The sequence below is a fragment of the Sesamum indicum genome, linkage group LG4 (assembly GCF_026168435.1).
Source record: "Sesamum indicum cultivar Baizhima isolate 11 linkage group LG4, ASM2616843v1, whole genome shotgun sequence".
NCBI lineage: Eukaryota > Viridiplantae > Streptophyta > Magnoliopsida > Lamiales > Pedaliaceae > Sesamum > Sesamum indicum.
The window spans coordinates 15821621-15838814 of record NC_142660.1 but is presented as its reverse complement, the minus strand read 5'-3'; the positions used below and the strand labels follow the sequence as shown (position 1 = coordinate 15838814).

General features: G+C 32.7%; 2 protein-coding genes across 6 annotated transcripts; one reads left to right on the top strand and one right to left on the bottom strand.

Annotated features, from left to right (window-relative positions):
• The first annotated feature begins 4429 nt into the window (after nt 1-4429).
• Nucleotides 4430-7409, top strand: LOC105160895 (omega-3 fatty acid desaturase, chloroplastic). Its single transcript, XM_011078407.3, has 8 exons — nt 4430-5269; nt 5409-5498; nt 5588-5654; nt 5765-5857; nt 5956-6141; nt 6501-6581; nt 6665-6802; nt 6900-7409. Exons 1-8 carry the CDS (start codon nt 4782-4784, stop codon nt 7065-7067), a joined length of 1311 nt encoding a protein of 436 aa, XP_011076709.1. The 5' UTR covers nt 4430-4781; the 3' UTR covers nt 7068-7409.
• A 1888-nt stretch (nt 7410-9297) lies between these two features.
• LOC105160894 (N-(5'-phosphoribosyl)anthranilate isomerase 1, chloroplastic) lies at nt 9298-16527 on the bottom strand. Of its 5 annotated transcripts, XM_088879516.1 has the most exons (7): nt 16062-16524; nt 15733-15789; nt 15175-15206; nt 13099-13463; nt 12858-13021; nt 11102-11373; nt 9298-9676 (listed from the first exon to the last, which is right to left on the bottom strand). In XM_088879516.1, exons 4-6 carry the CDS (start codon nt 13411-13413, stop codon nt 11148-11150), a joined length of 705 nt encoding a protein of 234 aa, XP_088735642.1. In that variant the 5' UTR covers nt 13414-13463; nt 15175-15206; nt 15733-15789; nt 16062-16524; the 3' UTR covers nt 9298-9676; nt 11102-11147. The 5 variants fall into 5 exon arrangements, with proteins under 5 accessions (XP_088735642.1, XP_020548746.1, XP_020548748.1 ...); XM_020693087.2 differs by lacking the exon at nt 15175-15206 and having other exon boundaries at nt 9298-9681; nt 16062-16527; XM_020693089.2 differs by lacking the exon at nt 15175-15206 and having other exon boundaries at nt 13099-13557.
• Nucleotides 16528-17194: the final 667 nt, after the last annotated feature.

Here is a 17194-nt window from a genome sequence, read left to right as displayed (position 1 = left end):
ATATTATCCCATTTTGAGCTCTCCCTCTCCCTATATACCTGGTCGGTAAAAGAGAAACTTTATTAATCTCTGAGGCCCACCCCCTTTTTCTGACAAATTTCAAATTGACCCCTGACTTGGGAAACAAAAGCAAATGAAGATTGACCTAGTACGAAAAATTCGTGAGAGCCCAATCTTTTAGACAAAAATTGATAGAGAAAACATCATGAGAACCAAGTCCGACCACGTAATCTTTTTCTACTTCCACACGTTTGGGAAAAGGGTCAAAAACAAATTAATTATTAGAATAGGGGTCAAGATCACATTATTATTTTGTGATATGCATGTTTGAAAAATCCAGACTGCAAGAATCCAACTTCTTCCCACGTGAAAAGTTCGGCAAATGCCTGATAACATGTTCGAAAATGAACATAGTATAAACATAAGTCATGATGCCTACTTTTTGTGGGAGTAACTATTGTTTAAATTAAATATTTTAGGATTAATTACAATATTTTTTTTTAAATTTATCATAATTATAAATACTCTCTCGTTATTAAAAAAATATAAATATCCTTTAAAATTAATTGTCGTCTAATAAATATTCTCTCATAACAGTCCACTGTAGGAAATATTTATTAGATGACCTTTAATCCCAAGAAGATATTTGTAATTTTTCAAACAACGATAGGGTATTTATAATTATGGTGAATTCCAGTTGAGCCCGTTATAATTAATTTATCAATATTTTAAGATAATAAAACTTTGATATGATTAAGAATAATATATTCTAATTTGAGAAAATATTGAAAGAGGTTGTAAATATAATAAAAAAAATAGCATCTTTCATCCCATAATTTAGGTCTTGAACATTTTTCCTCCCCAGTGGAATTAAAATTAGACTTTTTAATTTGCAAGTTATGAGACTATTTTCGAGAATTCTGTAAAAAAATGAAATTGAAAACATACTAAACATAAGTTATGAGACAAAAAATATAATTTTTCTCGCATTTGGATCGAAATATTTATAAAGAGAGCAGCGCGGGAGAGATTCCATATCCAAAGATATATTGTTATTTCGTCGTGTATTTAGAGTCTCTATTATCGGAATATCAACGGTTGTGATCAAATTAGGTCAAATCCATGTAATTATATATTAATCTTCTATAATTCCATCGTTATATTTAAATATTGAGAGTAATTTTGTCCTTTAAGGATATTCCCCAGAAGTTTTCAGATCAAAAATAGTAAAAAGTGTCAACTATATTTAAATTTTTTTTAAAAATACGAAATTACCCTTTCTTTTAGAAAAGCCTTGAAATTACAACATTCCCTCCGAAAAAATCGTTTATACCTAACTTCCTTTCGTTGGATTTGGATGAAAAATATTGATATTAGCAAATAAAATTACATAAATTTTCAATTGTATCTCTCATTTAATATTATCTTGTAATAATTTTATACTTCTAAGAAAAAAAAATATAATGATGCCAACCTCACTCTCCTGCTCTCTCTCTCTCTCTCACTCTCTCTCACTCTCTCTCTCTCTATATATATATATATAATATCACCTTATAAGTACATGAGAATGTTAAATCAAGGGCAAAATTAAAATTTTTAGGTAGTTTTTTTTGTCGACATTAGCATTTCCATCCAAACTCTAACGGAAAAGGTCAGGTGTAAACAGAAATTTTTTTAAGGAAATGTAAATGTAATTTCAAAATTTCATCTGGAGAAAATATAATTTCGTATTTAAAGAGAGTTTTAAGTGCAATTAAACCTAATAAAATATCCATAAAGTAATTTTATGAGAACATCTCAAAAAGTTGAGAAGGAGAACAATAGGCATTTACTAATATTAGAATACTATCTAAAAAAAGATAAATTATTATTCAGTCCAACTTACTTTAAAATAATATATTGTAAATTAAATAATACATCGATTCAATTAGTACTTTAGTTAAAAATGCGGAAACTATATACATTTGTAGAGTTTCTTAGAGAGGATTATGCAAATTCTAAAGTATTCATTGCTTTAGTACAAGTCAATCTATTAAATCAGATTATTGCTCTACTACAAAATTCAATTATATTATATTATATTTAATTGCTTAATATTATTATGTTTGGATAAACTTAATTTTTTTACCTTAATATTTCTTCATAACATATAAAAAAGGGAATAAATTTGAATAAAAATAGTGTATTATATTTTTGGGATCTGGTATATTTTTTTTATGAGTGGTATATTTGTTTAGTTGTGAGCAGCATAATGTACAATTTCATAAAATGTTAAGGGGTTATATGGAGAAAGTGAAATATATATATTTAAAATAATTAAAAAATACAAATAGCAAAGAAGACTCAGTGCCTCCCTATTCTTTATAACCTGATATTTATTTTGTTAGAATTTAAAATTGATTGTTGATCATAAATAAGAAAGGTAATTCAGCATTTATGTTTTTATATTTATTAGAATAATTGAGAGCAAAACATATATTACACATGTTAAAAATCAATTAACAGTAGCATTTTGATCGAGTGAGCTGGGCATAAATTGCCTCTTTTTAAAAAGTTTAATGAAGTTGTTTGTCCTTTTTTTTTTATTTTTTTAGTAAATTACAACAAATTGAGGCGTATTATAATTATAAATATTTTTTGTTATTTGAAAAATTATTAATACTCCTACTTTTAATGCCATTCGATCCAATTTATTAGTTTTTGTTAAATTTTTATCTATTTTTTGTGTAGAATTGACCAAAATACCTGTATAGATCATGAATTATAATTTTAGGGGAAGTCGGGATTGGTCTTGTAAGTTTGGGAATATTGCAATTTTAATCCTTTATCTTTAGGACTGTCATATTTAGTCTCGTAATTTTTTACAAAGGTGACACTTTTAGTCTTTAGACTAAATTATGGACAATTTAACCCTTTTATAACTTTAAAACGAACATTTTAGTCTATTTTAATTTTATTTGCATTTGTTTTTCATGCTCATGTAGAATGGTATTAGAACCTGATTTTTATTTAAAAAAATATTTATTTATATATATTGGTATTTTAATCCCAAACAGAAGAGATTTTTTAAAGTATGGAACATATCCTTGCATAATGTGGAAGGATATTTAGGATCTCGTCTACCTTTCAGTTCATAAATTTTAAGTTCACGGACTGTTATAAATAAAGAGCTAGAAAGCAGATGGAGATCATCCAAAAGAATTTCCAACTCTTCAAAATATTAGCAAAACTATAAAATTCTTAAGTATTTTCTGAGCGTTTAGTTTTTCAGTATATAGGAATTTCCCCCAAGAGTCTGGCCCTCTATTCCATGAGAGGCAAAACAGAATTTCTTTTGGTATAGGAAGAGAATATCTATGTAACATTATAAATATTTATTCAATAAAAATTTAAGCTTCTATTCAACCTGTTTGTCACAAATTTTATTAGACTTCTACACTCGAGTACCTTTTACAGTCTAAGGTAGGAGATAAAATAGGATTGTGTTGTTTGTGGCTGAATGAGCCAAGTATCCACGAGCCATCTACTGCAATAGTGTGGTTGAAAAAATTCATAAAATCAAGGGCTCGAAATATCAGGTGGCAAGACGGTCAAACTAATGTATGAATTTATAGAGACTAATTTTATTTTAAAAGTATGTCAGGCCTAACTAAGAGCATGCAGTCGGACTATAGGGCTTTTATCATTAGATGAGCAAAATAATCATTAATTGAACTTAAGGACCAAAAGTGTAAAGATATAAGACTAAGTTTGATTCGTCTAAAATCAGAGGATTGAAATTACAAAACCCTTAAATTTACAAGACCAAGAGTTCAATTTTACCCTATAATTTTAAAAAAAATTCTTAAAAACTTTTTATAGACAAAATTTGATAATATTTTTTTACAATTTTTCAAAAATCTTCATTCATTTTGTCTGATTTTTTATAATTTTCTTTTCTCTTTAAAAAAAAATTATAATAAGAACAAAGTTGATAATTATATATTTTTATTAAAAAATTAGGTAATTTCATTTTTTTTAACAAGTCAAAAGATTTCATTATATCATATAAAAAATTTTGTACATCATGAAAAATTATACATCTTTGATAAGAACAGAACAAGTCAGAATACAAAATATCTTGCAAAAAGATTAGACTGCTAAAAAGTCATTGCAAAAAAATTGGTATGCTCTTTGTTTCGCTAGTAAATCTACTGCCCTATTAACTTTCCGACAGCCAAAACCTAGTTGAGTATTTGGAAATCTATAATTTCATTAGATGTTTATTATATTTATAATTTTTTAAATAACTATTAAAAAAATAGCAATTGTGACAACCTTGGGCGGTTTGTACTTAACCCAATTTAAAAGGTGGGATTGTGGCGCTAACAGTAGGAAGAAGAAAGTAATAAAGTCGAGATGTAGTGGTCGTTGCTATTCCTTTGGAGGCATTTTCAAGAGTGGGAAAGGGAGAAGAAAAAGAGAGGCTAAAATGTGTATATAAGAACCACTGCACTCTCCTGTGACCTCAACATCAACAAAATCCACAAGCACAAGTTGTGAATTGTGATTCTTGACTCTTGAGAGCTACAACCTACTGTGCGGAGAAACCCTTGTGGTGTTTTATCTACTCGCCCATATTCCAGCTAACTTAACTATCATCCGTTCTTGCAGATACATACATACATACATGTATATACGTATTCTGTAGAGCCCTCAAGTCCACACATTCCTTTCTCTCACTTCTGTCAGAGAGATTTAAAAAAGGGTGAAATCTTGGTTAACTTCTCAAGGTTGGTGAAATGGCCAGTTGGGTATTATCAGAATGTGGTGTGAGCCCACTTCCAAGACTCTATCCCAAGCCAAGAACTGGCCATGCCCAAGCTTTCTTGAATCCTCCTAACCCCTCAAAGTTGAGAATTTCAAGAACAGATTTTGGGAACAGTTTCTCGTTCTGTTTGGTTAATCATAAAGAGAGGAACTGGGCTTTAAGGGTTAGTGCACCACTGACAGTTGGGCAAGTAGAAGAAGAGAGTAAGGAGAATGGTGGTGAAGAGTTTGATCCAGGCGCCCCACCTCCATTCAAGCTGTCTGATATCAGGGCAGCCATTCCAAACCATTGTTGGGTTAAGGATCCATGGAGGTCTATGAGCTATGTGGTAAGAGATGTGGTTGTGGTCTTTGGGCTGGCAGCTGTGGCTGCCTATTTCAACAACTGGGCTGTTTGGCCTTTGTATTGGTTTGCTCAGGGGACTATGTTCTGGGCTCTCTTCGTTCTTGGCCATGACTGGTGAATTTTTCTTTTTTTCACTCTCTTCCATGAAATTTGACCTTTTCTTTGATTTTCCATGTTAGTTTGTGTTGATTCAGATTGTCTTTTGCAGTACATTCTAAAGGGTCTTATACTTTTTTGGTCTTGATTCCTGCAGTGGGCATGGAAGCTTTTCTAATGATCCCAAGCTGAATAGTGTAGTTGGTCATCTTCTTCATTCTTCCATTCTGGTTCCTTACCATGGATGGTATGTAAAATTCAATGATTGTTCAATCTCAAAGCATAAAGTTTCCATTTTCAGAAACATAACAAACTGTGTTGTGATGAATGATCCAGGAGAATTAGTCACAGGACTCATCATCAGAACCATGGGCATGTCGAGAATGATGAATCCTGGCACCCTGTAAAGTTATTTATTTTTGCTTTATTACATGAATTCTTGGTATGTTATCTGATTTTTTCAGCAGGAAAGGAATTCCTTTATTTAATCTTTCCCCATTTTTGTGATTCCAGTTATCTGAGAAGATCTACAAGAATTTAGATAATGTTACCAAGAAATTGAGGTTCACATTGCCTTTCCCCATGCTGGCATACCCCATCTATCTGGTATGCTGGTAAAGTTTTTAAATTTCTTTTGCCAGTTTCCATTGGTTAGGCTTTACCTGATTGATTTTCTTGCTCCTTTGTGCTGTGTTTGATGACAGTGGAGTAGAAGTCCTGGGAAAACAGGCTCTCATTTCCATCCAGACAGTGATTTGTTTGTCCCAAGTGAGAGGAAAGATGTGATTACCTCAACAGTGTGTTGGACGGCAATGGTTGCATTACTTGTTGGATTATCTTTTCTTATGGGTCCTCTCCAATTGCTCAAACTCTATGGCATTCCTTACTTGGTTAGTCACTTAGACCTCTTTTCATTGTGTCACTACTTTCGTTGTTTAAATGGTATACCTTCCCACAATGTTTGGTTGAAAGGATTTGGATTTGAGAGAAAGAACTCAAACCAAAAACGATAAGTAAACATGGGTGATCAAAGAATTTAAAATACTTTGTATCATGAAATTATCTAGATAGACTCAATGGATTTATTATTATGGATTTGAAATCCTCAGCTTCAGATCACATCAATCCAAATATTGCCTCAGCCTCAGTTGCTTTAGTAACTAATTTCGTCTAAGATTTGTCTATAGTGTAGTATACCTTATTTTGCATTTCAACTCCTTTGTAAACTTGGAATTCGAATTGGCTGCAGGGTTTCGTAACTTGGCTTGATTTAGTTACCTACTTACATCACCACGGGCATGAGCAGAAGCTACCTTGGTACCGTGGAGAGGTAAAACAGCAAGTTCTCGTTATCCGCTCGTCTTCTAATGCCGGTTTTAATAGCTCAAGAACTGAATTCATTTTGTGAAACAGGAATGGAGTTATCTGAGAGGGGGGCTAACAACACTCGATCGTGACTACGGATGGATAAACAACATCCACCACGACATCGGGACTCACGTCATACATCACCTCTTCCCTCAAATCCCACACTATCATTTGATCGAAGCAGTAAGTCTTCAAGTTCACAAGTTTTCTGCCTCTTGGATCAATTCTTGGATATAATTTTAACTCGTTTTTCTACGATCGCTGATTCTTGTGGGTGCAGACAGAAGCGGCTAAGCCAGTTCTCGGAAAATACTACAGGGAGCCTCAGAAATCAGGCCCTCTTCCATTTTACTTGCTGGGAGTGCTCCTAAGAAGCATGAAAAAGGATCATTATGTGAGTGATACTGGTGATGTTGTCTATTATCAGACTGATCCTGAGCTGAACTGAGAAATCATAAGGGTTGATTTGATCCAAGGGATGTGGATGTCTGTCAAGAGAATTGATCTTTTGATTTCTTGCAATGATGGGATTGGGATTTAGATGTTACAGACAACAAAACCATTGATTGTGTATTTGTTAAGAATGTAAAATGACATTATAGTGCAAATCTTGGTAATGAGGGAAAGGGAGACTTCTTCCAAGAGCTGTTGTTTTCAGTTTCCACACTCACTGTCTGTGGACCAGATCAGATAGCTAATGCCCACAATTCATTTTTTTTATTTTAATATAGCTAATGCCCATAATGCACTTTTTTTCCTAGCATGTATGCTAATGATATACATTCTGTAATTGTTGTTTGTAATCTTTTTTTTTTTTTTTTTGGTTACTTACATTTGGACCCCATCCAAAAATGACATTTTCCCTCAAGAAATTTTTGAAATTACATTTGCGCTCCCTCTAAACATTCTCCATTTACAGCTGAATTCCTTCAATGGAGTTTGAACAGAAAGTGCTGATTTCAACAAATAATTTATATAAACTTTCAAAATTACCTTAATAATATGTTACACTTATAAGGAGGTAAATATAACACTAAAGTCAAAATGATATAATTACAATATCAAATGTTTATAGCTGACAACTATTATTACAATATATCAAATATTGGCCTAAAAACAAGTGGAAATTCAAAATCTAAAAAATTCTCTAAGGGGAAATTGCATGAAATATTCGTATCAGGAATTGTATGGATCCACATGGTATGAGATCTACTCTTGGATGATCTTGGAATCAAGAATTGATAATATGGGTTCTCAGGTCGAGTTGTTTAAAAATACGTTATTTTTTATCCTGTTATTTTATTTTCTACTTTTAGAAGGATTAATATAGATGAGTTTCTAATCATTTAATCCCATCACGAGGATTAAATAAGGGTCCACACGCTAATGCATGTGAAGAAGTACATTTTCACTTTTATAAGACTAATTTGATTAGAAAATATTTATTCAAAATATAACAATTTGTAATGGATCAATTGGAGTAAATATGAATTTTTATTTAATTTTTTGTTAATATCAATAAATTCCATAAATTTTATTAATAATTATATTCATTTAGTAAATAAAAATAAATATAAAAAATAAAAAAATTAAATATAATTTCATCAAATCTCATGCAAACACGCCATAATTATCCTTAAAATTGAATCCTCATATGTTGGTTGCATCTAACTCACAAATCCTGTCTGATTCCAACCACATTTGATTTGTGCGCAGGAACATGGAAGTTTGGATCCATTCGCACCACATCCATCACTTGTCAAATCATAAGGACAACCAATTATTACCCTCCTGTCCTATATATGTTTGGACCTCAAGTTATGTTTATTACAATTTCCCCTACACCCTAAAATGGGGTATAGTTGCAAAATTAAAGGGAGTCGTTAGTAGCTTTTTTTACTTTTATTTTTTGGCCAATGTTGTTAGTATCACTAATGACTTGGCCACATTTTTTTTTTTATAAAATTTTATAAAAATTGCTTCTAGACATATAATTCTGACAAATGGTTGCAAATCGTGTCCTCCAAGTACCCCCATATAGTGCAAATTAGAATGATATCACGAAATTTACGTCGATTATATTATTCGAGCAATCCGAGTGGTACAAGACTGCATGGCCCATGATCAGGTATTCTAAAATATTTTAAAAATACATTTAAAGCCTGGACAATTATTAAATAATTTTGAAATATTTATGCACTAATTATACATTTATTCCAATTTTGCTAGTACGGCATAAACTTGCAATGCATTAGAGAATTGCCACCAGAATGCAACTCACGATTGTGGACATCAACAAGCCCTTTAGTCTTCTGCGCCCTTGTAAACTACACCATTCCGAACGGGTTCTCAATCAATTCCGAATTAGGCAAAATATTCTACAAGTGCTTGATGATCGGAACATGTTCATATACAATGTTTCCCGTAAAAATCGTGGGGGAACATATCAGTACATAAAATATATACTATATATTAGTCGATGGGAGAGACGATTTGACACTATTGTATTTCGACCATCCATATCTAATGGAATGGATACAAAATGTGGGTATTGAGATTGATACAATAACATAACACGTCGATTCGTATCATCATTTGCTGATAAGCGTGTACAATCAAGGTACCAACCTGGAGATGCATCCAAGTGGCAAATTATGGTACTTACCTAATAAACATACTTTATTCTAAACATGTTTGTCATTCCCTTTAAAAGTTACATATACAATTTTCGATTTACTTCAGGTTAACCAAATGAAAAACACCCTAATAAGCTGTGATAATAGACCAATCGAAAACAAAAGACTACATCAAACCTTAGACCACGCTAGGAGCATATTTCAAAATGTTAATCAAATTGCCACAAATGAATGAGTATTAGTACAAGATATGACCCCTATAGACCCTTTGCCACAACAGAATGTTCCGTTCACATCCCACAATCGGAGAAGTCGGAGTAGGAGATCTTCGAGTACAACACAACGAGATACTATTGGGTAGACATAGCTGGTCCATCAACTGTGCAAACATCTCAATATCTACTTCAAGATTGTTATGTGCCTGAACTACCACAACAAGATGACTGGTTTCAATCGACTCTATACATGCCACTATATACAGAAGGTTATCCAACTCACGTTGACCTTGATCTTAATCTTGCCATCACTCAAAGATATGCACAAAGATATAATATTTTACTTATTCAATTTTCATCATTTACTGCATATTGTGATTCAATACAATCAAGCTCGACAACATCATCAAGCTGATTACACGTTCCACCCGATTATGATGATCAAGAGCAAAACGAACCAACAGAACCAATGGTTCACAAAAGACGAAGACCTCGATAACAATGGCGACGTCACACTTATGGAACCGGCAAATATTATTAAAATATGTAATTAATTTTAACTTTATATTATTTTAGTTCTTACATTTTTTTGTATGTAATTTAATTTATTAGTTGTTAAGAATTAATTAAATATTAATGTTTTTTATTAATATTTTTAATAATAAAATATTTAAATAATTCCAAATATTATAAAAATAAAAAATAATAAATACTAATTAATTAATATATATTCTTAATTAACATTAAATAAACAATTTACATAAATTAAAAAAATAAAATTTTGGCCCAAGTCGTTAGTAGCACTCATGACACCGGCCGAAACATAATGGGGAGTCGTTGGTGCCATAGTTTTGCAACTATACCCCATTTTGGGGTATAGTTGCAATTTTTTTAATAATATTTTAATAAATAACTCAAAAAAAAAAAATACACTAGTTATAACATATCAAGAATCTTTGTTGGGGAGCAGGATCAAAATTTCAAATTAAAAAATTTATTTGGCCATGGATGAGACTCGAAGTCATAAGCATATGCGCACTTTGCGCAGATTGACAATGAAAAATCGATAGCCTCGCATACGATCGGCTACATTAGGGGCCTCACACTTAATTAATAGTAAGTATGCCTACCGAGATAACATATATTAGCTACTAGAGCACACATTTTTATTATACTTATGTAATTATATGAAAGAGAAAAAATAAAAATAAAAAAAATTGATCGTTTAGTTAAAAAAAATATTAATGTAAATGTGTGTGAATAGAATGTTATCGATGGGAAAATTTAAACAAACGAATCAGTATGCAATATTCATTTTGCGGATCAAAGGTAGTTATTTATGGGAACCACATCCACTAACCATCAGATGTGCACTGATAAAAATAAGAAAAGAATGTTTTGCAAAATAACATTGATTCAGGGAGCAGGGTTGATGCCCCTCCATTCCCAGAAATACAAGAAAAGATGGTTTCAAATATGAGAATGTAGTATAAGACGATGTTGATTTCAACACAGAAGATTAACGTCGGTTGCCATGTTATGCTCATAAGGAGGAGAAAAGGAGAAGTTAAAGCGATGCATCAGAATTTCTCAACACTTGAATAAGACAGAATTGGTGTTAGCGATCTTACCACATTACCCGTTGACAGTTTCAGAAGATTCACTCAGCATCATCCTTTAGTAGTGCACAGAATTGACTGCCTTCATGAAGGACAATATGCGCGATTTATCTTTCTGTATGCCGTCTGGAGCACAAATGCCGCTACTGACGTCAATCCCATTTGGCCTAAGAGTGGAAAGAGCTTCATATGCATTCTCAGGCTTAATTCCTCCTGCTAACAGCCATCCCCTTTTGCTCCTAATGGGTGGCAGATTGAAGCGTGACCAGTTAAACTCCTTACCACTGCAAGCATGCAAGAAGAAAGCTTATGGCTGTTGCGGCATATAGCTTCAGTGAAGCCACTAAACTGCAAATACGTCAACAGGCAACTGGAAAGGAAGAGAATTATACACCTTATGATGTCTTAAATCGTTTCATCAAAGTACAGGAAAAAACCTTCCAAATAGTTATTTAGAGCCGAGCTTATGCGTCTAGAAGAAAGGAGGCACCAGTTGATATATAAATCAACACTGCTTAAAGCATTTACATATCTTAGTCTAAGAAATTTAACTATATGAGAAAAGTAGACCTCTCATATATGTTGCGGTGACAAATAGAAAAGAGAGAAAAAGTTTGAAGTATACAAAACTAGATCATATCCTTGACTCCCGTTTTTTGAATAAAACTTGATTTGGGTAAGAAATAACTTCATTTGCGACAATGGTAGAGCAAAGATCATCATTGAGTGTTTTAAAAGGCGTATGACCTTGAATTTTATATTTTATATATTTAAAACTTAAATTATCATAAAGAATTTACCAGGAAATTAAACAACTAGGTAGAATTAATTGTCAAACAAAAATCTAGGATATAAGGCATGACATGCTGGAAATACGAAGAAACAAAGATTGGTGGCTCTTGAGATAATAGAAAATAAAATAAAGATTATTTCATTAATAAAAAGATCATGAGATCAATAGAAACAATTTTTAGAGGGATATATCATGATAGAAATTAGAGTTTTTTTTTTTTATTAACCTTCATATAAAACAAAGTTTGATAATATAAGCCATAAGGACCAGACAAACACAAGTTACATAAATAGTTAGCTTAGAACAGGACAAACCCTTTCTGAAAATTAATAGGATTGTGAGAATAGCTACAGCCAACAGGAAAAAAGGTCAAAAAACTCGAGAATAACAGAAGTAAGATATGTGCTACTTGTTTATATATTGGTCGGGTAAATTTTGAACATAAAATAGCTATTATCACAGATGAGGATGATTCCTTCTCAAGTTAGGAAAAAAATATCCATCTTCACTTTCCTTTGGAGCATATGCTTAGTGATTTCGGGAACTACAGGGAGTTGCATGCCCTAGTGTCTGACCTTATACCCTCGAATCCACGTATTACGCCCCATAAGACAAAGCCCCAAGTTTTATTGCTCTGAGGAAATCTTTTGAGCACCCCCCTCAAGGAGCTCACCATGACTGCCTTTTAAAACATTGTCTAGAAGGCAACTTATATTGAAATGTCGAGAGAGAGAAGATGAGCATGCAATCCTTCATACATAATAATAGTTACGTTTCATGTTTTAACAAAAGAGATCAGTTTAATGCCCTAAACCTCTAGGAAAAATGTTCAGCAAACCATGTAAGACTCCCATGGCTGCACAAAGCCATTTCCATGAGTATTTTCTGGGATTGAAAAAAGAGTTTTTTATTGCGAGACCAAAATTCAAAGGCGGATTGGGCGAATGAAGCTAACAACAATTAGGATTCTTGTACCTGCCACCTTTAGCACTATCAACAAGGATCCAATCAACTTCAGAGCATTCTTCATCAGAAATGGAATTCAAAAGATCCCCGTCTTCATTTGCATGTAGAACATATATTACTTGGTTTTCTTTCACTATGATCTTAAAAGCATCCCGAGAACCATTTCCATGAAGCTACATGGAAGCAAGAGAAGATATGCTTAAGCAAAAGATATTAAGAATAAAGATGATGGTGGTCAAGAAGCACTAACCTGCACATATCCAAGGTCTGCTTCATCAGAAGCTCTTAGTATTGTTTCTGCATCATCATCAACAAATACCCCAACAGGCTCAGCTCCATGTTCCTTTGCAACTTTTGAAATCTCTTTTGCAACAGAAAGAGAAATAGACCTTTTTGAATTGGGCCAAAGAATCATTCCAATAAAATTTGCACCGGCTTCTGCTGCCATAGCAGCATCTCTAGCTGATGTGATCCCGCACATTTTAACTAAAGGTTTATTTTCTTCATGTTCGTTGTGAACGATAGAAAATTCTGTTGCCTTATTTGATGCACATGTTATCTTCATCCTTTGAAAGTTTTGCCTCCCAGATAAAAGCACTTCATCCCACTTTATGCCTGTAGATTGGTGGCACGACAGACAGATCAATTTTACGTTCAATGCTAAAATCAAGCAACTTCCAAACTTCTGTCCACAAATTGCCTACATCCCCTGATACAAGGTTCCCAATAGCTCCATTAGTTATGCGTCTCTATGTCTTTGGCTAGATACTACCTAGGTTATCAAGAGAAGATTTTGTTGCTTGTGCAATCATTCTGGCTAATTGCAGATAAAAGTCAAAACAAAACACAGTTCTAACAAAAGAAAACTGCATATACTGTACTAGCTATGTTACAATATTATGGTTTCTAGCTGTATAAATGGGCTAAATTGCATATTTGGTACCACAAAGAAGGGTCAGTGCCCTTTTTGATCCCATGATTTACGGGAATTCATTTTTTATCCAAAACGTTAACAAAAGTTGCAGAGTTGGTCCTGTTAGCAACTTTCCGCTAATTTTTAACGGAAAGTTACAAAGTACCGTTAGTTTGTCAACTAACTCATTTTTTGGCTTTGCTGCACGTGGGGTGATGAATTAGAGGGAAACCAAAATGAGCCCCTCTCTCCCTTTTTTGCACTTTCTTTATTTTTGTGTTATTTTATAGTAATTTGTAATGTAAGGAAATATGAATATTTCAACCTGTTTTTCTTATAATAAAATGATGTGATGTTGTGCTTGAAATGAAAGTGCAGAAAATATAAACTGGTACAAAAAAAGAGTATCTGTGATTTTCAATATTATCCATAAAATAGAGCAACATGCTCAATACACATAGAAACACCCAAAAAGAAATAAACAATAGCACAGTCACCTAAACATACAATTGAGATCTGGGTATTGAGCATGCTACTCTATTTTGTGAATAATATTGGAAATCACAGATACTATTTTTTTACACCAGTCTATATTTTCTGTACTTTCATTTCACACAAAATATTACAACAGTTTATTATAAGAAAAACCGGTTGAAATATTCCTATTTCCTTACATTACAAATTATTACAAAAAAAAAGTAAATAAATAAAGTACAAAAGGGGAGAGAGGGAGCTCATTCTGATGGTAGATTTCCCTCCAATTCATCACCCCATGTGTAGCAAGGTCAAAAAAATGAGGCACTTTGCAACTTTCCGTTAAAAAATAACAGAAAGTTGTTAATGGGACCAATTTTGCAATTTTTCTTAACGTTTTGGGATAAAAAAAATGAATTTCCGTAAATCATGGGACCAAAAAGGGCAGCAACCCTTCTTTGTGGGACCAAATATGCAATTTAGCTTATATAAATAAATTCAGATATTCTTTCTCCTTTGATTAACTCTAAAAGCTTCCACTACGAACTTTTCTTAGATTGCACATCCAAGTAAAATGCATAAAATATTGTCGTTCACCAAACTAAATGAGGAGCTTGGCAATTAGCATCAATGAAACTTCTATCGTTCACTAGAAAAGCAATTACAAGTGTAAAGATAGTGGATACCGTTCGCATACATGCATGTAACTGTTTCCAATTCACATATAGCTATGAGGATTGCTATCTAGACAAACTGTTTGGATACCCAATCAAAGCATATACTATTTCTTTTTCTTTTTCTGTAAATCATTCATCTTCTAGGTCCAGTTGTGATTAAGAGTTTCTCTCTATAGTGAAACCATCAATTTTTTTCTTTTTCCCCATGAATGTGTATCCCGTTCTCCCAATTTAAGTACAACCCTGACCCACAATCTTGAACCTTCATTGAGTTTTCACTTTCCTGCTGCATTCCTGGGTAAAATAAGCATATATGTTAGCAGCTTCATGCTATAAATGCCAGAAGTTAGCAATTATGACCTGCTATAAAAGCCTCAAAAAACATCGAAATGTTTATTCGAGCTGCCACTGGACAATTATAATCAAGATTTGTGGTCGAATTCTAAGGATGAATTATCTACATCTCAGAATTTATACTCCAAGAGGGATGACCCAATAAAAGAAAAAGCAATACCAAACAAGATTGGAGGTACTATTTTCAACTTAAAATGACATTATCACATCTAGTGCGCATGTTCTTGAGCTTGGTTAGTAGCATCAATCAAGCCTCTTCAGATAAAACTTCTCAAAGATTTTCATTCTGCCTTATTATCCATTTTCTTCCTAATTTCAAAATAATCACTACCCTCATTCTTTCCATACTATATGACAGAAACAAATACAGTCATCAACGTACACCAAATACAACCATCAGAAACATTATAGGAAAAAGATCGACCAAGGAAAACACTTCATTGATGCCAATATTTTTCTGGAGTACCTGGACACTTATGCACACCGAGCATTTTAGGCTGAAGCTGGAGTCCCATATTTACACCTGTCAAAAAACCATATCAAAATTGTAAAATACAATCCAAAAAAGCATATCAAATTTACGCCCCGCAAGAAAATAGTAGCAATTATTTTCCGGGAATCAGCATAAAAGGCACAAAATCACTACTTCTCCACGTGACGAATTTTCACGAGCACCTGGTGCGCAAATACCAACACAACAACACCCGCGACAACATGCACGCAACGTACATTGCTCAATCGTACGAGTATATATACTTGTCACTTTCTGTCTATAGAGCAGAGAGAGAAAGGTACCTGAGAGCATATTTGTCGGCAGAGGCGGGCGACTGGATTGGCGGAGGGTGTTGGCTGTGTGGAGGGTACGCAGGCAGCCCGGGGCGGCGTGGGCCGGGGAGAGGGCGGCGGACTGTAGCACCGCAGCGGCAGGTGGTGGACCAGTGGTTGGTGGAGGAAGGACGAAAGAACGAAGAAGGAAAAAAAGATAGATTAGACAAAAAAAGAAATGGATTGTGGAGATCCGAACCCGTTACACCTTGTTACTAGGAGCTCGAGCTTTGCTATTTCAATTCATAACTTCATATTATGTCTACAACACTGAACCTACTCTGAATTGATGAATCATTGAGAAAATTTTGTTTATATGATAGTTGTCTTCTATTAAACTGCTATAATATTAATTTAGGCGTCGCATTGCTAATGTTTTTTTACAGCTTTCCTTTTAGAATTTATATTCGATTTAGCCCAACTTAAAAGATTGTTTAAATTTATTGAATCGGTACGTTTTTTAATCACCTCAATGTGTATCAATGAAAACTTATCAATAGAATTAATTTAATCAAAAGAGATTATCTTTAATTTGTGGGGAAAAAAAAATAGATACAATAAAGGGTATCTTCATTATTTTCTTTATATTTCATTTTTAGTCTTCACATAATTGGCGATGTTTCTCAATGATAAAGAACTCTCTCTCTCTTCCCCCCCTCCTCCCACAATGTGTGTGTATAATTTGAAATATTTTTATTTGCTATTTAATTTTCTTACATTTGATAAGGGAAAATATTTAATTATTAATAATAAATTATTATAATTAAATAAAAAAAAGATTGCTCTTGATATTATATTTATTAAAAATATATTATTTTGAAATATTATAAATTATATGAATAAAAATAGCAACTGCAATTAACAAAAAAAATAATAAATATATATTTATATTAATATTCGACTGACATGAAAGTATATATATATATATCATATAGTTATATTACTTTGATGCAAAAGTTTAAGTAACAATTCTTCAATTTTTTATATCTATTAAAATTTTATTTAGAATTAAACTAATAAATAATATTTATGAAAGTATTTAGATATAAAATATATTAAAAAATAACTACTTACTTAATCCTAATAGTATGCATGTTTTTTAT